General features: G+C 47.7%; 1 protein-coding gene across 1 annotated transcript in view; it reads left to right on the plus strand.

The window, feature by feature from the left end:
* igf1ra (insulin-like growth factor 1a receptor) overlaps positions 1–24,095 on the plus strand; it is a 249,829-nt gene extending 225,734 nt beyond the window's left edge. The window contains exons 14-21 of the mRNA XM_041178432.1: positions 1,757–1,862; positions 5,149–5,219; positions 6,257–6,486; positions 7,262–7,372; positions 9,279–9,438; positions 10,081–10,210; positions 15,410–15,544; positions 23,732–24,095. Of these exons, the coding sequence (XP_041034366.1) occupies positions 1,757–1,862; positions 5,149–5,219; positions 6,257–6,486; positions 7,262–7,372; positions 9,279–9,438; positions 10,081–10,210; positions 15,410–15,544; positions 23,732–24,095 (1,307 nt within the window). The remainder of the gene's footprint in view (positions 1–1,756; positions 1,863–5,148; positions 5,220–6,256; positions 6,487–7,261; positions 7,373–9,278; positions 9,439–10,080; positions 10,211–15,409; positions 15,545–23,731) is intronic.
* The last annotated feature ends 179 nt before the right edge of the window (positions 24,096–24,274 follow it).

A 24,274-nucleotide genomic window follows, 5' to 3' on the forward strand; every position in this document is an offset into this window, starting at 1 on the left:
AGGCTCCCTGCCCCTTATTCCTACCCAGACCTGCCTGCTGTACAATCGTCCTTCAATATCGAAGCCCTGGATTGGAACGTTATTTATCACGCCTCTTCAAATTGGGTGAGATGAGCAGCTGGCTCAACTGTGGTGCACCCTGCAGTTGAATAGCCTGCCACTTTGACGAATGGCTGCCTAGGCTGCATACCAGAGAGGGCTGCTCTCACCTATTGAACCCCACTCCGACAAGGGATTGGATGCCATCAGCGTGGGTTGTGATAACTGCCGTAGGATACAGCAATGCATTGGCCCTGTTATTAAATTTGTAATCCAGAGACCTGGGGAAACAGCTCAGAAATCTGGATGAACAATCCAGAGAACATGAGTTCTAACCCCACTGTGCCAGTTTGAGAATTCGAATCCTATCTGGAAACAAGTTTAAATAAAGCTATATCAGCGATCATGGCCATGAAACTTTTTTTAAAAAAACCCATCTGATGTCTTGTTTATCACACACCATCTAATTGTCCCTTAGAGAAGGAAACCTGCTGTCCTTCCCCAGTGTGGGCCTCTGTGACCCCACCAGTGTGACTGACTTTCAACCACCCTCTGAAGTACCCTAACCAGCTACCCAGTTATATCCAAACAAGGGCACATGTGGATGAGCAATGACTGCCAGGCTTGCCAGCAACGACCTGAGAATTGACCTTGTTGTTTAAAAAAAAAATCCTCCCCCTCGTGGTTTAATAACTCTCAGACCATTGTTTATGAAGCTCTGGCACAATGGCTGGCAGGTTATCTGTGATTGCTCTGGTGGTGCCTTACCCTGGCATAGACTGGGGAGGGGACTGTAATGAATTGGTGCTCACGCATGCTGGGCTTTAGGGGTGGGAGGTGCAGGGATGGCTGAAAATTGAATCGTACGGTGCCTTCTACAGAATGTTGCAGGATCGTGGGAGCCGGTTACTACAGAAGCAAACAAAATACAGGAGCAGAGAACATGATTCGTGTACCCTGAAGGAGAGCTTTTGTGACTGTTAGCTCGCGCTTGCTCAGTGCGAACTTGGTTCTAATCCTGTCTCAAGGAATGTTAAGCTGTGATTATATCATTAACGTGCAAAAACCATTACGGGGCTTGCCTGTCTCAGCTATGCACTGTGCTCACAGGAAGCCAAAATGAAAGGTGGGCAGTGAATGATCACCCTATTTAGATGAGGGACGTGAGCATTTCACATAAACGCATTAAACATTTGTAGCTTCTTGGGCTGTGTTCTAGAACCCTCCATTTGATTCCTGCTGTGAGAGTACTTCTTAACCCAGGTTTCAGCTATGTAATGTCATGGTTTCACAGCTGGCTAAGTCAGTGGACGAACACCTTGATGGCAGATGCTGTTTCTTCAGTGTTCTAGGGAGTCTTGTTGAAGACAGCCAATCCCCACAGTGCAGCAGCATTGGGAAGAATAAGACAAGGTGAGGTGAATGGCGTAAGTTGAAATCGAGGGCTATAAAAGCCCTGTGGTTATGGGAGGGTGGGAAGGTTGAGGAAGGGAGAGATTCCAGAGTTTTCAGATCCTGTGAACAAATGAATTGGAGGCGCAGGTGATGGGATGAGCCTGGAATTCAACAGAGGGAGCAGGATCGGCATAGTGAGGTCTGAAATCCTGCTGGGCGATAGCTGATTATCAAACACCATCTCCATCCTGAGTTGGAGAGGAGAAACGAATAAAAAGTAACCCAGCAACCTTTAATATTTGTCTTTAATCTGTCTCAACAGCACCTGGACCTGATAATCTCATGCAGTTGGTCATTGCTTTGCCCATCGCAGTAATGTTGGTGATAATTAGCCTGGTGTTAACTCTGTACTTCTTCAACAAGAAGAGGTAAGATTTAATCCTATTAAGTTACCTCAAACAAGTTAATGTTTGCTATTTGGCATCGGTCTAAATCTACCACTGTTGCAGTGGTTCTGCACGTCCACTGCCTCTTCGCTCTTCCTGCCGATTCTCTGTCACCCCCCTCGCGCTGCCCCTCCGGAGTCTCTGTCACCTCCCTCGTGCTGCCCCTCCTGATTCTCAGTCACCACCCCCCCCCCCCCCCATTCTGTTTCCCCTCCTCGTGCCACCCCTGGTGGAATCGATCTGTCTCATGCCATGTTGTTGTGCAATGTTCATGATATCCGAATAAACCTTTATTGCACACACAAATGACCTACCTATGGCCTTAGGTAAAATAGGCCAAGGTTTTCCTGCTGCATTGCCTCCCTTCTGCCACAGTGCGGTTTCTGTACCAGTCTGCCACCTGATTTTCTTGCCCCACCACTATTGTCTGTAGAAAGAAAGTTAATTTCTACTTATACAGGCTCAGAGTTGGAGGTAGAAATGATAGTGAAACGTCCAGTGTTAGCCATCATCACTGTGTAAAATGAACAGCAACTTCTGGCGTCTGCACATGCAGAATTCAATGCGAAAACTGGGAAGTTGCTGCCGGTGACATGCTGCTCCTCCACAGGATGGTGGTGTTGCAATCTTTGCTGCAGATACAATTAACACAGATGTCGGTATTTTATGCTTCACTCTTTCTATAGAAACCAATGAAAATTTTAAGCCTTGTTCAATCAGGATTAACTCAGTTTTAAGAGTGTACTAAGTCATTATTACTGCTGAACAACCTCTGTGCCTGAAAAGCTATTTTTACAGATGTGGTGTCTCGTTCCCTCAGATAAACATTCAGACATTGCATGTTAAAGAAATAATTGTTTATTTTATTTTTAAGTTGATAGTTCAGCTTCTCTCTTAATCCCATGTGTATGAACAAATCCCTATTTTCCTTTCTGTACAATGATCACAATGTGAATTATATTCCATGCTTTTTACTTCCTGTTTTGATGTCTGTGAAAATTCTCCAATCTGATTGGCTGACTTTCTGCTCTGTTGTTCAAAGCCACAAATCCACTATAAATAAATTTTAGAGTAGAGAAAATGTAGGCTTTAAGGCACTTTTAATTCTATGTGGGTGACTATTTTTGTGGTCAACAATGAATAGTGTCTCCTTATCGCTTACAACATAATCTAAGCCATAATGTCCAAGGTATTGCTTTGAAGTGTGGTCACTGTTTTTATGTAGGCCAGCACAGCCTTCAATTTACACGCAAGCTCTTGCAAAATGCAAATCATAACACAGAAGGAGGCCAGCTGGCTCATTGTGTTTGTGCCGGATTTTTGAGAGAGGTATCCGATTATTGCCTTTAAAAAAAAAGATATTTTTGTCGAAGCTTCTCGTGCACATATTAATACACAGGGCCCTGTTCTTTGCAGACAGAAAGAACACGTACGCACAGTGTGCCTGTTTCAGCTAAACAAAATAAATGACAGCCATTTGCTGGTTCATTCCTCAGGGCAATGCCTTGACCAATCAGGGTCAAGCTGCATGGGTTAAATTTCAAACGGCGCTCGGCAGTTAACTGTCAATCACAATCAACTGGTGCATTCCCCCTTCAGGCAGCACATTCCAGATCATAATAGCTCACGAGTAAACTGCGTCCCTCGTGTTGCCTCTGGTTCTTTTGTCAATTACCTTAAATCTGTGTCCTTTGGTTACTGACCCCTCTGTCACTGTAAACAATTTTTCCTTATTTTCTGTTATCAAAACCCTTGAAGATTTTGATCACCTCTACTAAAACTCCCCTTAACCTTCTTTAAGATGAACAAATAACCATTCAAACTATTTCTGGTTATGTTGATTGAGGAAGGAATGTGGGGAACACTCCCTTCTCTTCATGTAGATAATAATCTGAAAGGAAATACATTGAAAAGCAAAGCGGAGAAGACGGGAGTGGGATTAGCTGAGTTGAGTCTCGCAGAAAGCCAGCACAGACACAATGTGCTGACTGGCTTCCTGTCTTCTAACCATTCTACGTTCCTAAATAGACCAATGCAAAATCTAATACATCTGTCTACGCGTGTGCACAGGACTTTAGCTTTAATGTCTTAGGCAGCACATCTCACAATGCAGCACTCCCGTAGGACTGCTCTGAGGGGCCAGCCTCAATTAGACTGGATGCTGAAAGTCAGAAACAATGCTAACCAATAATGTATTTTGTACCTTCCGTAAGCCATTTTCTGGGTCAGTGAGACCTAGATAAAACCTGCCTTTATCCAGCTGCTTTAACAGTTTTTGATTCCCAGTATTCAACTTCGTCCATGATCCCCATGCAATTGAGTATTAGAGATTTTTTATTTGCCATTTTTTTAATACACAACTCATCCATAATGAAGTGAATTCACTAGTTAACACATAATTGATGAATTCATTAATTAACACTGTCATCTTCACCACAAGGCCCACAGAGGCACCCATCAGGGCGGTGACTTCGGGACAACTCAACATTTACCTCGTCGTTGTTTCGGGGAACTTGCTGTGAGGCCACTTGGCTGCCATGTTTGCCTACAAAACCACTGTGACTGTACTTTGTTGGTGTGGGAGTGGGGGTGCTCGGGGTGGGGTGGGGGGGTGTAGAAAAGGATAATTCATTGGGATGTCCCAATGCTATATCAAAGCAAGATTTCTCTTCCCCTTTTTCGAATGTCCCAGAGAAACTTTGCATCTACATAGTGACAGCACTCCGAACGGTAACTATGATGTAGGCAAGCATGGCAACCATTTGCCACACAGTAAGATCCCATAAACATTGGGAAGATGAATGAGCAGTGTTGCATTTTTGATGGTTTGGGCTGGGCAAGGACAGGAATGGATGCTTGTATGTCAGAACTTTATCATTTTAACCTACACCACAGGAGGTAATAGCATCATAGTTAAAGGAGTTCTCCAGTGCTTGTGAGATAACGCATATCCTACGTGTATGTTGCATGTTCAAGGAAACTTTATATTCCGTGTGGGCTCCCAGGGAAGTAGCATTCTGACAATGATTTGGGATCTCCTATTCTCTTGCCTATTAACCTTAACCAGTGCTGCTGCTGCTATTCAAGGTCCATTTAAGGCCAGCAGTTTTCATAGATAAAAGGGGAGGGAATCTCAATTCAAGGGTTTAGTTTTAAGTGAAGACTGTCTTGTTGGCCCCTTCACATGACTGAATATCATTTCAGTGTAGAAATGCATGAGATCATGATATTGGCTGAGTTATTATGAATGTTTCTCTCTCTCGTGCAGAAATAGTGACAGACTTCCCAACGGAGTCCTGTACGCGTCTGTGAATCCAGAGTATTTCAGTGCTGCTGACAGTGAGTATTGATCCAAAACTACACTGCTCGCCACATCGGAGCGGTGGGGGAGGGGAGGAGTCAGTGGTCAAGTAATTGTGGGGAGGGCGTGAGAGATGGTCACAAGGGAGCGGGGGAGTTCTGATGACAGGTCATCAACCTGAAACACACTGTTTCTCTCTGCACATGCTTGCCTGACCTGCCGGCGATTTCTGTTTTTATTTCCGATTTCCAGCGTCTGCATGTTTTGCTTATGCGCAGGAGTTTGGCCCACAGGGCCTGCTCCTCTTTTGTTGGCCGTGAACAGTTTCAGTCTCTATTTCCCCGTGCTTTTGCTCCATCCTGTAACACAATAACACTGTTAAACGCCTGAATTAATTCTGCATCACCCTGGGGCAGTGTGCATTGACGTTCTTTACTTTTGAGGTCCCCAAAACCTTAATCTAGATTTGAAATACAGTTTAGAAAGGATGCGGTGGCCTTTATGAAGCTTACAGTAACGCCAAGATAGCATCTACTTTAGTCATTCAGTATTTCTCCTTTTGAGCCGAGAAGGTTAAGAGAAGCTTTAATGTCGATGTTTAAAATTGAGATGTGTGGGTAGAGTAAATAAGGGGAAACTGTTCCCACTGGCAGGAGGGTTGGTAACCAGAGATTAAAGATGTTGACAGAAGAACCAGATGGTAGATGAGAATTTGTTTTTTACACAGCAAGTTGCAATGATCCAGAACGCTCATGCAGAGGAAACGGATTGGGTAATAACTTCCAAAAAAGGCATGGGATAAATACTTAAAGATGGGAATAAAGCGGGGAAATGGACTAATTGGGTCACTCTTTTAAAAAGGTGTCACGATCGCGATGGACCACAAGGCCCCTCTCTGCATTGTAAGATTGTGTGATTTTAATTGGTCCCAATTTCCTGTCATTTGCCCCCACCTACCAGTACCTGCACCCCCCCCCCCCCCCCCCCCCCCCCCCCCAAAAAGGACAGTTAACCAGAAGCTTTGTCATGTCCTTATTTTCACTGTTTCATTGAGGTGTCCTCTTATTTGTTCCAGTGTATGTACCGGATGAGTGGGAAGTCCCACGTGAGAAGATTACCATGAGCCGCGAGTTGGGCCAAGGCTCCTTTGGGATGGTGTACGAGGGTGTTGCTAAGGGCGTGGTGAAGGGGGATCCGGAGACGAGAGTGGCCATCAAAACCGTGAACGAGTCAGCCACAATGCGAGAGCGCATAGAATTTCTCAATGAGGCATCGGTGATGAAAGAGTTCAATTGTCATCATGTGGTACGTATAATGAGAGAGATTGAGATTCTGCTCCCAGGGAGCTAGTGTAGCACTTCTCTAATGAATTCTGTCAGATTCTAGGTAATTAACTTCAGAAACTGAGCATGCCAGACTTGGATTATGTCAGGAGAAAGGATTTTGATCTGTATAACATCGAAACATAAGATTCTAAGGAGGTTTGACAGAGCAGATGCTGAGGGGATGTTTACCTTTGTGGGGGGGACCTAGAATTATTGGACACAGTTTCAAAATAAGACGGGTCTCATTTAAGATGGAGGTGAGGAGGAATTTCTTCTCTGAGGGTCATCCCCAGCGAGCAGTGGAGGCTGGGTCATTGAATATATTCAAGGCTGAGTTAGACAGATTTTTGATTGACGAGGAAGTCAAAGGTATTGAGGGACAGACAAGAAAGTGGAGTTAAGGCCACAGTCAGATCAACCATGGTCTTATTGACTGGCAGAGCAGCTCGAGGGGCCGAATGGCCTACTCCCCTTTCTTCTGTTTGAACCGATAGAGCAGTCACAACATTGAACAAACACTTGCGTTGGTGTAATCCCTTTATGCAGTACAACGCCCCAAAGCATCCTGAAGTAACTTACTGTATGGCGGGCACTTAGAGATGTGATGAGGCACTGTAAAAAAAAAAAACGCTTCTCTTTTAATGGAAACACCTCAGAGGCGTAGCAGTGAAAAACTGCTGGAAGGTGCAGCATTGGTCATTAATTGTTTAGTGGTGAGAACCTGCTTCAGTTAACTGGTTCTCTTGGTATCATAGGTACGTCTGCTTGGTGTAGTATCCCAAGGGCAGCCAACCTTGGTTATTATGGAACTGATGACACGCGGGGACCTGAAGAGCTATCTGCGGTCACTACGGCCAGATGCAGAGGTGAGTGATGTTTTTAGAACCACGGGAGAATGGGGTTGAGAAACTTATCAGCCATGATTGAATGGTGGGGCAGACTCGATGGGCCAAATGGCCTAATTTCTGCTCCTATGTCTTATGGACTGATTTGCTCATGAGTTGTCCGGCCAAGTCGCTCAGTTGCTTTACTGGTGTGAGCGGTATTGGGCCAATTATGCGTGAACATTCATGAATGTGATCGTAGGCATCCCCCAACATCAGATCTTGAAGTCAAGTGCCAGGGTCTAATTAAAGGAGCTACCACTGAAATCAATCCAACGTGGACGCCATTTATTTTCAGAGTTCTTTCGTCAAATGTTTGTTTTTCCTTCCATCCCATATCTCTTGTCTAATTAATTCTTGTGATGTGGGCATCACTGCCAAAGCCAGCAAGTATTGCCCATCCCTTGTTGCCCCCGGTGGTGGGGAGGTGGTGGTGCGCTGCCACCTTGAAACCCCTGCAGTCCATATAATGAAATTGGTCCCACACCACTCTGTTGGATCGACGGCGAAGGAACGGCAACGTGTGCACCAAGTCCGGATGATGTGCGCCTTGGAGGTGATGACATTCCCATGCACCGGCTACTCTTAAACAAAATCAAAAAACGCTGCAAACACTCAGCAGGCCAGGCAGCATCTGCGGAGAGAGAAAAACCGAGTTAACATTCCAGTCTCAGCTGATGAAAGGTCATCAATTTGAAACGTGAACTCTGTTTCTCTCTCCACAGATGCTGCCAGACCTGCGCAAGACTCCAGCTTTTAGTATTTTTATTTCAGGTGCCCAGCAGCGGTAGCATTTTGTCTTTGAACCTCGCTGCCCTTGTCCCCTTCCATTGGCGGAGGAGATTGGCTGCTTGGGAGTTTTCTAAATGGCTTCAGAAATCAACTGTGTTTGTGGAGAGAGTTGAGATTGAAGGATAAAGAGCAGACAGATAGGCAGGATTGATGTATGAAATAGAAACCGTGTAGTCTGGGGTAAAGGCTTGCTCCTCAAATTTCTAATTCTCCTTCAGGAGGGTGAGCTGGTGCCCAATCTTCAGGCCTCTGGTGATGTTGCTCCAGCACAGCCTGTATGAAGTGCAAGAGAACAGTCCAAGCTAATTCATCCCTTCCCCTCTAATGTAAACATACATTCCCCTCTCAGTAATTTCCCAACAGCCTGAGTTAGGAAGGTGTTTTCAGTTGTTAGTTGGCCTGCAGATTGGAACCATGTGCTCAAATACAATTTTAAAGGTGACAAATTCTGCCTGTGCTCTCAACCTCCCCAGTTGAATCTCGTTTTCCAGCACATTGCATACCTCTTTACTGAGAGGTTGACGTAGCCGAGAGTGATCACAAGATGGATGCTGGAAGTCTTTATGCTCTCTCGAGAGCAGGGCTGAAGCACATTGTTGGGGCAGTGTAGAGAGAGGAGCTTCACTCTGATCTCGTTGTACAGTGCTAGACCTTCTGTTTCATAAGTCAGTCCCACCTACCCCTGGGAGCCAAAGGTTATCGGGGGTAGGCGGAATGTGGAGTTGAGACTACAATCCGATCAACCGTGATCTTATCGAATGGCGGAGCAGGCTCGAGGGGCCAAGTGGCCTACTCCTGACCCTGTTACGTTTGTATGCCTGCTGGACCTTGGGCTAGCATGCTGGTGACACTGGTGTAAGACGCATTTTGACTCTGCTGAGCTGACGTTGTCGAGTGGAGGTTGGGAGGAAAACCAAAGAAACAAGGGACAAACTTTCTAATTCAACAGCCCAGGCTGCCCAAACCTGGTTGGAGGAAGGTCCACTGTAGCTAAATGTGCAGGAGCTGGGAAAGACAGGGTCTGGGCTGAATAGAAGGTTAAATTTAGTGTCACGAGTTACTGGGTGCTTCAGTAATGTTGTGGATCTCCCAACAGAATAAACCTGGCCAAGCACCACCCACGCTGAAAAAGATGACTCAGATGGCAGGCGAGATCGCAGACGGCATGTCTTACCTCAATGCTAATAAGTTTGTTCACCGAGATTTAGCAGCTCGAAACTGTATGGTGGCAGAGGATTATACTGTAAAGATTGGAGGTGGGTTTTCCTGATTGTGGTGATTGTACCAGCTTCAAAACAGAGTCCTGACCTTTAGTCAAGCCAACATCAACCTTGAGTAAAAGATTTAAGCATGTTGTTTGTATGTGCGTATTGTGCTGTAACAGTCTGGTGTCACCTGCGCCTCGGTTGGCAGCACCCTTGCCTCTGAGTCAGCAAGTTGTAGGTTCCAAGTCCTACTTCAGAGACTTGGGGCACATATCGAAGGGTGACCCTCTCAGATCAGTGCTTAAGGGAGTGCTGCGCTGTTAGAGGGTGCTTTCTTTTGGATGGGGTCCCGTCTGCCCCCCTCGATTGAACGTTGGGCACAGACGGAATCAGGGTCGGCTGTTTGCTCCCCTCACGGTTAAACTCGACTTGTACTGGCCGTCTACATGGGGGGCAAGAGGAATGGACTGTTGATCAAGGTGGCATGTCTATTCCTGTAACACTGACTCAACCAAGATCAGCACCTTGAGAGAATGTTTATTTCAAACTGCTGCCTCATTTCATTCACCATTTGGCAACTCCTTTTCATTATCTGAAATAATTGGACTCTTCAAAGTGTGCACTTTTCTGGGCTCTTTTTTGTCCAAGTGAAAAGCCAAGGCCGTTAGTGAAATGCCTGCCCTTCTCCCGCAGATTTTGGGATGACGCGAGACATCTACGAGACGGATTATTATCGGAAAGGAGGGAAGGGGCTGCTCCCTGTCCGTTGGATGTCTCCAGAATCACTGAAAGATGGTGTTTTCACCACACACTCCGACGTCTGGTATGGTCCCCTCTTTATATTCTTATAACCTTCAGCTCTGAACTTACCACCTCTTCCCAAACCACGGCTGCCTGGTATAAAAAGAATGCTGAAGCTATCCGCTGGAGTGGCAGTGTGCATTTTAAACACACGCACACGCACACATTGCAAGAATTAAACAGCGCAGTTCCCTTTTTGAAAATCAAGCCTTTCATTTACAACAGCTGTACATTGCAGAGTGAATAATTCCCAGGGTGTTTTGAATGGACTCCACAAGTGCTATTCCCTGAATTTATTTTAATGTTGTGGGCTGAATTCTCGAGTACAGAGACTGTGCTTTCTGCCAGCCTACTTCTTCCACTCCAGTTCACCCATCAGCCTCTCGGCCCACAATTCCAGCTCTCGAGACCAGAAAAGCAGATCCCCTCTTCACCTGAGGCTGACCAGTCGCTTTAGGATTCGGATTGGCGCTGCTCTTCTTTTCTTGAAGCTCGTACCAAACTTCTTCTCAAGTTAATTTAATTCACCAAAAAATACAAAGACCTGCTTTTATATAGCACCTTTCACAAGCACAAGATGCCCCAAAGCAATTTACCGCCAAGGAAGCAATTTTGAAGTCACTGTTGTAATGCAGGAATGTAGCAGCCAATTTGTGCACAGCAAGCTCCCACAAAAAGTAAGTGATAGTGACCAGGGCTATGGGCCGGGTACAGGAAGGTGGGATTAGAAAGGGCACCTCTGACTGGCATGGACAAGATGGGCCAAATGGCCTCCTTCTGTGCTGTAACTTCTCTACGATTCTATAATCTGTTTTTGCAACATTCATCGAGGGATAAATATTGGCCCTGGACATCAGGGAGAATTCCCCCTGCTCTTCTGCAAAATAGTACCATGAGATCTTTACCTGAGGGAGCAGATGGACCCTCGAACACCAGCGCCTCCCAGCACACTCTCAGTACTCCGCTGGAGTGTCAGCCAGGATTTAGGTACCTGAGCACTTCTGTTATCATGAAACTGTAGCTCAGTGAAAACCTGCAGCTCAAAGAGAAGATGAGACAGCAGTGTTGCAGTTATGGTACCAGGATAATGTGAGTTTTGCATTCAAAGATGACCTGGTTGACCACGAAATCTGCCAGACTGTCGCAACCCAACTGGCTCGTGAATCTCTTTCAGAAAAGGGAATCGGATATTACCTGTGGCCCCAGTCCAACTCAGTGCTGTTGAAGCACAATGTGCTTATTGTCTTAGTGCAATGGCTTTCAACTTATTTTGGTTAAGGAACCCTGCAATGTATTGTGAACTCCTGTGGAACCCTAACCCCCTCTCCCTCCAGCCCTCCCACTGTATGTATGTATATGTATATATATATATATGTATATGTGTATATATATATGTATATGTGTATATCTATATATGTATATGTGTATATCTATATATGTATATGTGTATATCTATATATGTATATGTGTATATATATATATGTATATGTGTATATATATATATGTATATGTGTGTATATATATATATCATAAAACAAAAATGAAAACATAGTAAAACACTATCGAATGAGTGATGGATTATTTTTCATTAAATGTAAGAACAATATATCTTGAAAAAGTTGGGTATAATTTTCAAACAATGTGATAGCTGCACTGAACCCTGGGAACCCGCGTTGAAAAAACACTGCCGTAGTAAGTCACGCAAGTCACTGTGTACAGTTTTGACCTCCTTATTTAAGAAAGGATGTAAGTGTGTTAGAAACAGTTCAGAGACAATGCACGGACTGATACCTGGGATCGGATGAGGGGGGTTATCTTATGAGAAAAGGTTAGACAGGTTGAGCCTGTAGACGTTGGAGTGCAGAAGAATGAGAGGTGATCTGGTTGAAACTTGGAAGAATCTGAGGGGACTTGACAGGGTGGATGCTGAAATGATGAGTGGGAGAGACTAGAACTAGTGGGCACAGTTTAAAAAAAAATAAGGGATGCCTCATTTCGGGTGGCGGTGAGTTTTTTCCGAGGGTTGTGAGTCAAGAATCTAAGCTTATTGGGGGTTAGGTGGGAACGTGGAGTTGAGGCAATCGGATCAGCCACGAATCCCCTTGAATGGCAGAGCAGGCTGAAGGGGCCAAATGGCCTCCTGCACCTAATTCTATCTGTCCGTGTAAACAAGAGGCCAGCCCAGTTACACCTTCTCTGAGCACCTCGCAATCGCCAATGAGCCCACCCAAAGAACATTTGGCTCAGAGAAAGAAAATGAACTTTGTCCTTTTTTGAAGGTGAGGAATCAGTCACTGCACAGAACTAGGTCACAGCTTTTCCAACCCAACCCAGGGCAAAGTGGAATGAAACCTGGCCTCAGCACCTTATCAGCCTCAACCCACCCTGATGATTGCAGTAATTTGAACAAGTGACCACCACCAGCACATTCGAAGGTTCTGCTAACGGCTGGATATGGTCAGGTGACTCTCCAGCTGGGGAGGGGACACCGAGCTTTGAACCTGCTCTTCAGCAGCAGAGACTGACCTTCATCCGAAACAGATTTGTGCCATGGCATTAGATCATGTGCTAGATTTTCTGACATCTTAATTAGCAACGGTTCCTGGAAGTTTGGAGTGAAGAAATAATTTATCCTTTTTTATGGCCTGAAACGGCAGCCTTTTTAAATGTTTGAAGGAATTCAAATAACCTTGTGGAGATCTGCTTTGTGAGTGCGTCTCTCTCAGGTGCTTTGCCACCCTGTGAGGGTTTTAACCAGTTCCACATTCAAATACTTTTTTGTTTTGACTTGAAGTCATAGAACAATGATCCCTGATCTCCTGAAGGCGTTGACTCATTCCTGCAATACGTTTCCACCAGAGCCCACGGCTCTCATTGTGATTGTTTGTGGCACGAGCTAAAATGGTAGCTATTCAACCAAGGAGTTCAATGCAAACCATAGAAAAGTTACGGTGCCAAAAGAGGCCATTCAGCCCATCGTGTCTGCGCCGGCCAAAAAGAGGAAAAAAGAAACTAGTTGCTCATTTTAATCCCACTTTCCAGCGCCTGGTCCGCTGGTCTTGCAGGTTACAGCACTTCAGATGCAGATCCAGGTACCTTTTATAAACCACCAACTTCAGCAGTGAATTCCAAATGCCCACCACCCTCTGGGTGAAAAAGTTTTTTTTCATGTCCCCTCTAATCCTCCTACCAGTTACCTTAAATCTGTGCCCCCTGGTAACTGACCCCTCATCTAGGCGAAACAAGTCTTTCTTGACCACCCTATCTAGGCCCCTCATAATTTTGTATGCCTCAATTAGGCCAACCCCTCAGCCTCCCCTGTTCTAAGGAAAATAACCCCAGCCTATCCAATCTCTCATCATAGCTGCAATTTTCAAGCCCTGGCAACATTCTTGTAAAACTCCTCTGCACACTCTCAAGTGCAATTATTTCCTTCCTGTAATGTGGTGACCAGAACTGTACACAGAATTCCAGCTGTGGCCTAACAGTTCCATCATTACCTCCCTGCTTTTGTATTCAATACCTTGCCCAATAAAGAAAAGCATTCCATTTGCTTTCTTGACCACCTTGTTCACCTGTCTTACCGCTTTCAAGGACCTGTGCACATGCACTCTTAAGGTCTCTCACTTCCTCAACCCCTTTCCAACTTCCTGTTTACTGAGTATTCCCTTGCTTTGTTTGCCCTCCCCAAATGCACTTTTCTGGATTGAATTCCATTTACCACTTCTCTGCCCACTCAACCAAACCATTGATATCGTTATGGAGCTGACAGCTAATCCCCTTCACTATCAACTTCAAGGCCAATTTTTGTGTCATCTGCAAATTTTACAATCATGCCTCCCGCATTTAAAGTCTAAATCATCAGTATATACAGCAAACAACAAGGGCCCCAACACCTAGCCCCTGTGGAACACCACTGGAAACTGTTTTCTTCCGCAAAAACATCCATCGATCCTTTGTTCTCTGTCACTGGTCCAATTTTGGATCCAACCTGCCACCTTCCCCTGTATCCCATGAGATCTCACTTTCCTGACCAGTTTGCCACGTGGGACCTTGTCAAAAGCCTCACTGAAATCCATGTAGACAACATCCACTCCAGTACCCTCATCAATCCTCCTTGTTACTTCTTCAAAAAATCCTATTAAGTTAATAAGACACGATCGTTCCCCCCCCCACTAACAAAACCTTGCTGACTATCCCTGATCAATCTCTGCCTTTCTAAGTGACAGCTTATCCTGTCTCAGAATTTTTTCCAATCATTTGTCCACCACTGAAGTCAGACTGACCAGCCTATAATTTTCTGGCCCATCCCTTACACCATTTTTAAATAATGGTGTAATGGTACAACCTTCACACACCTCCAATTGTCTGGGACTTCCCCAGTATCTAGTGAGTTGGAAAATGATCTTTGATGCATGCGCTTTACCCCCCTCACTTCCCTCAACAGCCTGGGATACAATCCATTTGGCCCTGGTGATTTAGCCACCTTCAAGGATGTTAGTCCCTCCAGTGCTTCCCCTCTCTCACTATGCTTATTGTATCTAATATTTCACACTCCTCCTCTTTAACTAGAATGTCTGCATCATCCCTCTCCTTAATGAAGGCAGAGACAAAGTGCGAACCCTGCACATAAACTAGACCCAGCTATAGTCCAAGCATCTTGTCTCTTTTTTGTTTTGTGTTTCTGCCCAGCCTTTGACAAATCTTGAGCCTTGTTCAAGAAAACTGAATTTGGTGAATTTGCAGTATTTCTTTTCCAAAACAAACCCTCAATCAGTTACTACAGCGGCAAAGTCTGAGTGGAATTTGAATTGGGTAGATTTTGAAATGAAGAGCCACAACAACGTGGACTTAAAAGCCCCCCTATCACATGCTAAAAGGGCCCAAAGTGCTTCACAGGAGCAATAATCAAACATTTGACTGAGCCACAGGATATCAGGGCAGGTAACGGGTAAGGTTTAATGAGGGAATTCCAGAGTTCGGGGCCAAAGTAGCTGATGGCACAGTTGCCAATGATGGAATTGGGAATGCGCAGAAGACCAGAATTGGAAGTGGCAAAGATTTCGAAGGCTTATAGGGCTAGAGGAGCTTATGGAGTTAGGGCTGGTGTTGCGGGGGAAACAAGGCTATGAAGAGATTGGACAACGAGAATGAGAATTTTAAATCATGGTATTAGTGCACTTGCAATGAATGGTTGTTAATTTGTACCTTCCTGTTGCAGGTCGTTTGGTGTTGTTCTCTGGGAGATAGCCACATTGGCTGAGCAGCCATACCAGGGCATGTCCAATGAGCAAGTTCTGCGTTTTGTGATGGAGGGCGGCTTGCTGGAGAGACCAGAATCCTGTGCTGACAGCCTGTGAGTTAGAAACCATGTTAATGGGGTGGGTGGTGGAGCTCTACAGAACTGGCTGGTGGGAGGGGAGATACTCGGGTCCTGTTTACATAACCGGCTACTTAAAACTTCACTTGCTGCAGTTAAAATCTCCCTCCCCCGCCAACTCCGAGCCCTCCCCCTCCCAATATCCCAGGACCTCCCAATCTCCATCTCTGTCCCAATCCCCGTCCACCCTCCCCCTCCCAAACCACCAGCGTCCTCCCCCTCCCCCAAACTCTCTCCTCCCCCCTCCCCCAAACTCTCTCCTCCCCCCCTCCCCCAAACTCTCTCCTCCCCCCTCCCCCAAGCTCTCTCCTCCCCCCTCCCCCAAGCTCTCTCCTCCCCCCTCCCCCAAGCTCTCTCCTCCCCCCTCCCCCAACTCTCTCCTCCCCCCTCCCCCAAGCTCTCTCCTCCCCCCTCCCCCAAGCTCTCTCCTCCCCCCTCCCCCAAGCTCTCTCCTCCCCCCTCCCCCAAGCTCTCTCCTCCCCCCTCCCCCAAGCTCTCTCCTCCCCCCTCCCCCAAGCTCTCTCCTCCCCCCTCCCCCAGCTCTCTCCTCCCCCCTCCCCCAAGCTCTCTCCTCCCCCCTCCCCCAAGCTCCTCTCCTCCCCCCTCCCCCAAGCTCTCTCCTCCCCCCTCCCCCAAGCTCTCTCCTCCCCCCTCCCCAAGCTCTCTCCTCCCCCCTCCCCCAAGCTCTCTCCTCCCCCCTCCCCCAAGCTCTCTCCTCCCCCCTCCCCCAAGCTCTCTCCTCCCCCCCTCCCCCAAGCTCTCTCCTCCCCCCCTCCCCCAAGCTCTCTCCTCCCCCCCTCCCCCAAGCTCTCTCCTCCCCCCTCCCCCAAGCTCTCTCCTCCCCCCTCCCCCAAGCTCTCTCCTCCCCCCTCCCCCAAGCTCTCTCCTCCCCCCTCCCCCAAGCTCTCTCCTCCCCCCTCCCCCAAGCTCTCTCCTCCCCCCTCCCCCAAGCTCTCTCCTCCCCCCTCCCCCAAGCTCTCTCCTCCCCCCTCCCCCAAGCTCTCTCCTCCCCCCTCCCCCAAGCTCTCTCCTCCCCCCTCCCCCAAGCTCTCTCCTCCCCCCTCCCCCAAGCTCTCTCCTCCCCCCTCCCCCAAGCTCTCTCCTCCCCCCTCCCCCAAGCTCTCTCCTCCCCCCTCCCCAAGCTCTCTCCTCCCCCCTCCCCCAAGCTCTCTCCTCCCCCCCTCCCCCAAGCTCTCTCCTCCCCCCTCCCCCAAGCTCTCTCCTCCCCCCTCCCCCAAGCTCTCTCCTCCCCCCTCCCCCAAGCTCTCTCCTCCCCCCTCCCCCAAGCTCTCTCCTCCCCCCTCCCCCAAGCTCTCTCCTCCCCCCTCCCCCAAGCTCTCTCCTCCCCCCTCCCCCAAGCTCTCTCCTCCCCCCTCCCCCAAGCTCTCTCCTCCCCCCTCCCCCAAGCTCTCTCCTCCCCCCTCCCCCAAGCTCTCTCCTCCCCCCTCCCCCAAGCTCTCTCCTCCCCCCTCCCCCAAGCTCTCTCCTCCCCCCTCCCCCAAGCTCTCTCCTCCCCCCTCCCCCAAGCTCTCTCCTCCCCCCTCCCCCAAGCTCTCTCCTCCCCCCTCCCCCAAGCTCTCTCCTCCCCCCTCCCCCAAGCTCTCTCCTCCCCCCTCCCCCAAGCTCTCTCCTCCCCCCTCCCCCAAGCTCTCTCCTCCCCCCTCCCCCAAGCTCTCTCCTCCCCCCTCCCCCAAGCTCTCTCCTCCCCCCTCCCCCAAGCTCTCTCCTCCCCCCTCCCCCAAGCTCTCTCCTCCCCCCTCCCCCAAGCTCTCTCCTCCCCCCTCCCCCAAGCTCTCTCCTCCCCCCTCCCCCAAGCTCTCTCCTCCCCCCTCCCCCAAGCTCTCTCCTCCCCCCTCCCCCAAGCTCTCTCCTCCCCCCTCCCCCAAGCTCTCTCCTCCCCCCTCCCCCAAGCTCTCCTCCCCCCCCTCCCCCAAGCTCTCTCCTCCCCCCCCCTCCCCCAAACTCTCTCCTCCTCCCCCCCCCACCAAACTCTCTCCTCCCCCCCCCAAACTCTCTCCTCCCCCTTCCTCCCCCTCACTCTGTGCCCCCTCTTTTTCCTCTATTCTTTTCTCCCTCGTGCATTCCCTCAGCCTTTTGTCCCTTTGTATGTATCTCTCTGTTGCAACTGAGCACCAGAAGAAAACCATTTCAGCAGTTTACATTATGACATAAATCAGTAAGTGGGTAACTATACAGGATATGAATACCAGAATCCCATTGCTCAACATTTCCATACGCCAGATAAAGCTGTAGCGAGGGAAAATATTGGATTTTAATTTGGTAATGCTGGCAGTCTGACAGAGAGCAGCAAATCAACTTTTTGACTGTTTAAAAAAATGATGACGAGATCAGCAATTACAATCATTTAATCTGCTGCATTTTCAAATTAGATTCCACTTCATCAAATATTTCATTCCAGATTTCTACAAAACAGGCGCACTGTAATATTGGGGTTTCAGCTTCATTCTCTTTCTACCAGCTCCTAATTTTAAGCTGCCTCCCTGACTCGTGGAGTGTGCAGGATTTCAGTGCAGAAACAGGCCATTTGGCCCATCAAGTCTCTGCCACTGTTTGTCTCCAAATAAGCAGACAATTCTAATTCTGCCATCTCTGCTAATACGTAACACAGTTGACCCACAGTCAGCCCAAAGGTAATGAGAGTGTGTGGGTTATTTCAGCGGCAAACAGGAGGTCCTATCCTTATCCAGCCTCCTAGTTGAGACCAGAGAGGACCTTTCCGACTCACTCACTCTTGAATATTGCTGAAAAGGGAGACATGTTGCTGAAGCTTTTTGTCTTGCATTCATCAGGACAAAGGCAAGAATGCCAAATTTTGGACGATCACAATGATTTATACTGCAGGAGAAAAGGGTGCCGATTGGTCGGCAAGCCAGCACTGATTGGCCGAGGTGTTACCATGGAGAAAGCAATGGTAACTATAGGCTCCTCGTGCTGTTGGGTAATTCAGACAATTAACCAACTAACACCCAATTTAACATGGCTCATTTACGCTTGCTGGAAGCGACAAACATTCATACACAGGGACCGTTCTCTGCAAACAAAAGGAACATGTTCAAGCCTTGTGTCTTTTATGAATTACCCAAGAACTTGGGGACCCTGTAGTTTCCCATTGCCATCCCCATGGCAACGTCTCGACCAATCAGAGTCAACTTGCCAACCAATCAGCACCCTTTTCTCCTGTAATATAAATCATTGAGATTGTTTGAAATTTGGCATCCTTGCATTTGTCCTAATGATTGCAAAACAAAAAAGCTTCAGCAACGTTTCTCTCTTTTCACCCAAGATTCAAGTTACTGTTCACTTATTCTTCCAGTGCTGGATGAGGGAGTGCCCTTGACTCTTTGCTGCTGGGAGTCCCACTGTTATTAGTAGCAGAAGCGACTTCTCATTCTAACACTTGCCGGGAGCCTGAACAACTTTATCGCTGGCCGGTGGACTGTGGGGGGCAGAAGGTGGATGGCATCAGCTGACAAAAGTAGAAGAACGATGTTGGTCAGCTCAAGGTTTCTTTAAAAGTCATTTCCCGGTCAACGAGAGGGCAAGTGTCAAATAACAGGGCTGCATGTCGTGCTGGCTCGTGTTGGGTGTAAGCTGTCCACTTGACATGTGATTTGCTATCTCGCATACCTTCCCTTAATGAGCCTGCTGAGGGTTCCTGTTGACATTAGCCTCAAGTAGAGCAGAGATTGATTTCAGGCCACAGGGAATGGCCGGGAGCACAGAGCCAGCACAGTGAAGCTGAGGGCACAGGAGAAAACTTTGTGTTGGCTGGGTTCCTGGTATGAGAATTGTTTTTATCTAATTCCATTTCCCTGGCCTCCACCCCTCTTCTCACATGTGGATCATGTGCCCTCTGCTACTTCATCCCAGTGTACCAGCCTAGAAAGTAAGCGTGAATAGGCTATTTGACCATAGAGTGCAGCAGCTCTTAAGCTCCCCTATTGTCCAAATGTGTACTTTCCAGGAATGGAAGCATTGATTTTTTTTTTCTCTCCCTCCCAACACCGAAATCTAAAGGTTCTGAGGCCAATAAAAGTGACCAAACCTGATGCCTGCTGTGTTCAGACAACTCTGCACTGAGCCAGTAGCTACTGTTCTCAGGGGTTTACAATCACTCAGCTTATGAAACGGTTCTTGAAGGAAAGCACTTATCAGATCCTCCTGTAGTTGATGCCACTTAGAATAAATCTGTTAAAGAAACACGCACCTACCTCAAACAATTGGAAATGATCCAAGTTGCAGAAAGCAAACGGCTTAATTCCCAAATTGACAACCACCCCCCCATCTACCATTTTAACGCAGAAAAGCCTTGTATGAATTAAATAAATTGCAGCAAATGATTTTTCTCGTAAGGGCAGATTGTTTCCACAGGATATGGAGTTGATTTCTGAGACAAGTAGGTTGGAAGTTAGGTGTGGAGAATTCATCGTATGCAGACGCCACACACACTGCGTACAGGAACACGGGTGCAGGCATCTGCTCACACACACACATACTTTTAAGAAATACAGTGTCAATTTACCAACATCTACCCTGGGCTCCAAAGGTTACATTATGTGGAAAGATTCCGTAAGCTAGGTTTGTAGTCCCAGGAATTTTTAAATATTAAGGGGCAATTTGATTGAATTTTTCAATAAATTTAAGGAGAACCAATAAACTAGGTCGGAACTATTGGTGAGTCGAGGAACAGGCGACATAGTATAAAAGTTAGTGACTGGCCTTTCAGGAGGAAGTTAGGAAACCCCTATATGCAATGGGTGGTAGACATTTGGAACAGTGAATTTTAGTTGGCAGATATTTGCTAACCAAACTTTTATTGAGGGATATTGGGAGAAGTTGGGTAGGGAGTTAGGTTGCCATGATCTGATTGGATGGTGGAACACGGTGCAGGGACTACATTATTTTTGTTGGTACATGGGTGTGGACGTTGCTGGCAAGGCCAGCATTTGCTACCCATCACTAATTGTCCTTGAGCTGAGAGACTTGCTAGGCCATTTCAGAGGGCAGTTAAGAGTCACCCACACTGCCGTGGGGCTGGAGTCACACATAGGCCAGACCGGGTAAGGGTGGCAGATTTCCTTCCTAGAAGAATATTAGTGAACCAGATGGGTTATTAAGACAGCCAATGGTTTGAACCTATGCAGAACCCCAGAGCATTAGCCAGGGCCTCTGGATTACGGGTCCAGTAACGTTACAACTCCGTCACCATCTCCCCTTAAGCTTCATTCCCTAATTGAGAATGCTCTATTCCTGTCCCTACTCAATAACTTATACCTGAACTCGTCAGCTCTGAAGAAGAGTCATACGGACTCAAAACATTAACTCGGTTTCTCTCCCAATAGATGTTGCCAGACCTGCTGAGTTTTTCACAGTATTCTGCTTTTAACCTACACCTGGAACCTGTTCACCACAACACAGCTCGCATTTTCAACATAGGGATTCGCCACTTAACTGGCATGTGTGTGCGTGTGCATGTGTGTCCCTGCCCACCTGCACCTACTGCAGTTCTGAGCTATAGCTCCCCATCAGCTCTGACCTGTTCAGAGCACTTTCACAGTACCCCCCCACCACCCCACCCCCAGGGGCTTCTTACACTGAATTGCACTACACAGAGTGAGCATTGAAATTCTCCAGATGTCCCTTCACTCGCTGCAGCTATGGATGATGAGACCTGCTCAAAGCTATGTTATAGTCAGGAACTGAAAGAGTGATGGGAAGAATCTGCAGAACAGCTTTTAAGAGCTTATTTTGGTGCATTTATAAGTGGGAAGAATGTAAAATCTTTTATAATGAAATTTCCAACATGTTAAACCCTTTAGGCACACTGTTTATTACAGACTAACAGCCCAAAAAGTCAGATCCTTCTGTGGAAAGTTGTGAAATTGAATTGATTAATTCCGGTCATTTGTGGGTTGGCACCAAGATAAAGGGATGTGAAAGATTGCCAACGAAAACTGACTGGTTCATTAATGCCCCTCAGGGAAGGGAACCTGCTGTCCTTGACCGCTTTGGTCCAAATGTGACTCCAGTCCCGCTCAAGGTAGCAATCCTAGATTAAGAACAACCAATTTAAGATAATCACTCGAGCCTATAACATTGGCTCATTTATGCTTGCTAGAAGTGACAACATTCATACACAGGGACCCATTCTCTGAAAATAAAAGGCATATGTTCAAACCTTACGCCCCTTTTCTGAATTATCCAGGAACCTGGGGAGCCTATAGTTCCCTGTTGCTTTCTCCATGGCAAAGCCCCAGCCAATCAGAGTCGACTTGCCAACCAATCAGCACCCTTTTCTCCTGTAGTATGAAGTGTTGTGATTGTTTGAAATTTGGCATTCTTGTGTTTGTCCTGATGAGTGCAAGACGAAAAGATTCAGCAACATGTTTCTCTTTTCAGCCATATTCAAGATAGCGATTGCTGCTCTGTTTAGCCAGGGAGAGGCAGTATATGCAGCCTTTCTAGCACTGCCTGCAGCGCAAGAACAAATCTTTTTTTTTTCCGGAACCATTGTGTTTGAATGTTCCCAAATTTAATTCTGCCCAAGAGCAAGTACCCTGAGGGTCGGTCCCAGGTTGGATGCCAATCTGCTCTGTATCGTCAGGCCTCAGTCAGCCTGAAGTCGGCGCTGGCTACCCCGTTGGTTAGGGTCCCCGCTCCTCCTCACTGCCTGTTGACTCTGGGTGAACGCGGCCGAGGGCAGGATACGACGCCTCCCGCAGTAGCATGACCAGCTGGTGGTCACTCGTGCCTGAAGAATGCCTGTTTGACTGTGACAAGGTGGGTGTCAGAAGCTGTGTTAGTGGCCAGGGAGCAGCACCCCAGTCAAAGCTTGGGACCTGCACGTTGTCCGTTTTATTGAACAAATTGCTGGTATGTTCAGTAGGACGGTTCGAGTGAGTTGAAATTAAATCCGTTTTTTCCATAGTTGGGCAGATTATAAATATAATATTTACTTGCCTGCTCTCCATACATGTACGTCTATATCCGCAATGAGATGCACTAACTCCTAGTATGGTCTCTGCAGCACCAAGTCTTCAGAGGAGCGTCATCCCAGTTGATGTAACCGGGGCGTTGGGGGGGTGGGGAGCCTGTCACATGCTGTTATTCACCCTGATGTCACACACTCAGGCAGTCGCACTTGGCATTTGTGGTTTCTTGGTCTTGTGCTGTAGCTGCAGAGCACTAAGCCACGGGCTGGCATGTGACTGAGAGACAGCTGGTTTGTCTATTTTGTTTCAGGTCGGCAGCTGGGAGTGAGGCAGCGAGCGAGCACTGAGCCAAACAGCTTTCCACAAATGTAGTTTGTATTTATTTCGGTGGGAGCTTTTGTAAGATATCCCTTTTTTTTACCCCGCACAACCCCTGTTTCCTGCCACACCCTCTCCACCTGCCTGGAGTGCCCAGGAAACCCATGCTTCATCCGAATAGCCAGCCGTTCCTCCCTCATGGGTTGGCTATGGGCTAATCAACTGCATAGCTCATCACCGTCCACGCCTGTGTGTAGAACTCAGCACACGGTGACCGCTGATTGTATCATGGCAATCAGAGGCTATCACGGGTAGATGGGAGTGTGGAGTTTGAAACACAAACAGATCAGCCCCCATCTTATTGAATGGCGGAGCAGGTTCAAATGGCCTACTTCTGTTGCGTATGTTCATGTGACATTGCCTAGCCCATGGGCACTGAGATCACCCCTCCCTCCATCTCTGATCAATGTGCTCGATTCTCACTGCTCAAACACACTGGCAGCAGACGGAGATGTTCCCCTCTTCCTGGCCTCCTCTGCTGTTCCAAGGTTCCTTTGCTGCCACCAGCTTTCCTCCCCACTGCCTTCCGTCCTCCTCCTCCTCCTCCTCCTTCCCCCACCATTTTGCCACTCCTACCCCTTTCCTGCCCCTCCTATTTCCTTAGCACTTTCCCACCCTCCGACCTGCCCGTACTCCCACCCCCTCCACTTCCATAGACCGGAGGAAGTTGTTGCTAGCAGTCCACTCCTGGGCATTGTACCATCCCACCAGGTTTTGCCATTGCCCACATCAGTTTGAGTTATGTCTTTAATTGGGATTTGGTTGTCAGTGACTTGGTTTGCTCCTTCCCCCTCTCGTTCAGTAACTCGTTTCTCTTTCCCTCCCCGTTTAGCTACGAGTTGATGAGGATGTGCTGGCAGTATAACCCCAAGATGCGTCCTGCGTTCATGGAAATCATCCAGAGCATCAAAGCTGACCTGGAGCCCTCCTTCAAAGAGGTCGCCTTCTTCTACAGCGAGGACTGCAAAGTCCGGGATGTGGAGGAGTTTGAGATCGAGGCAGACAACATGGAGAGCATCCCCCTCGACCCCTCCTCCACCCTTCAACACACTGACAAACACTCAGGTCACAAAGTGGAAAACGGACCCGGTGTCGTCTTGCGAGCCAGCTTTGACGAGCGGCAGCCATACACTCACATGAACGGGGGGAGGAAGAATGAGAAGGTGTTGCCTTTGCCCCAGTCAACAGTCTGCTGATTCCCCCCCCACCCCCCCAACCCCAACCCCTTTCCCCAGAACCAAGAAAAAAACATGTGCACACCACACCCCCACACACACACACACACACACACACACACAAGCCCCCACACACCCCCGCCCCCACACACCCACACAAAGAGAAACCCTTATATATCTCGGTAGATCGCAAACTGCAG

Source organism: Carcharodon carcharias, chromosome 32, assembly GCF_017639515.1.
Source record: "Carcharodon carcharias isolate sCarCar2 chromosome 32, sCarCar2.pri, whole genome shotgun sequence".
In the NCBI taxonomy this organism is placed as follows: domain Eukaryota; kingdom Metazoa; phylum Chordata; class Chondrichthyes; order Lamniformes; family Lamnidae; genus Carcharodon; species Carcharodon carcharias.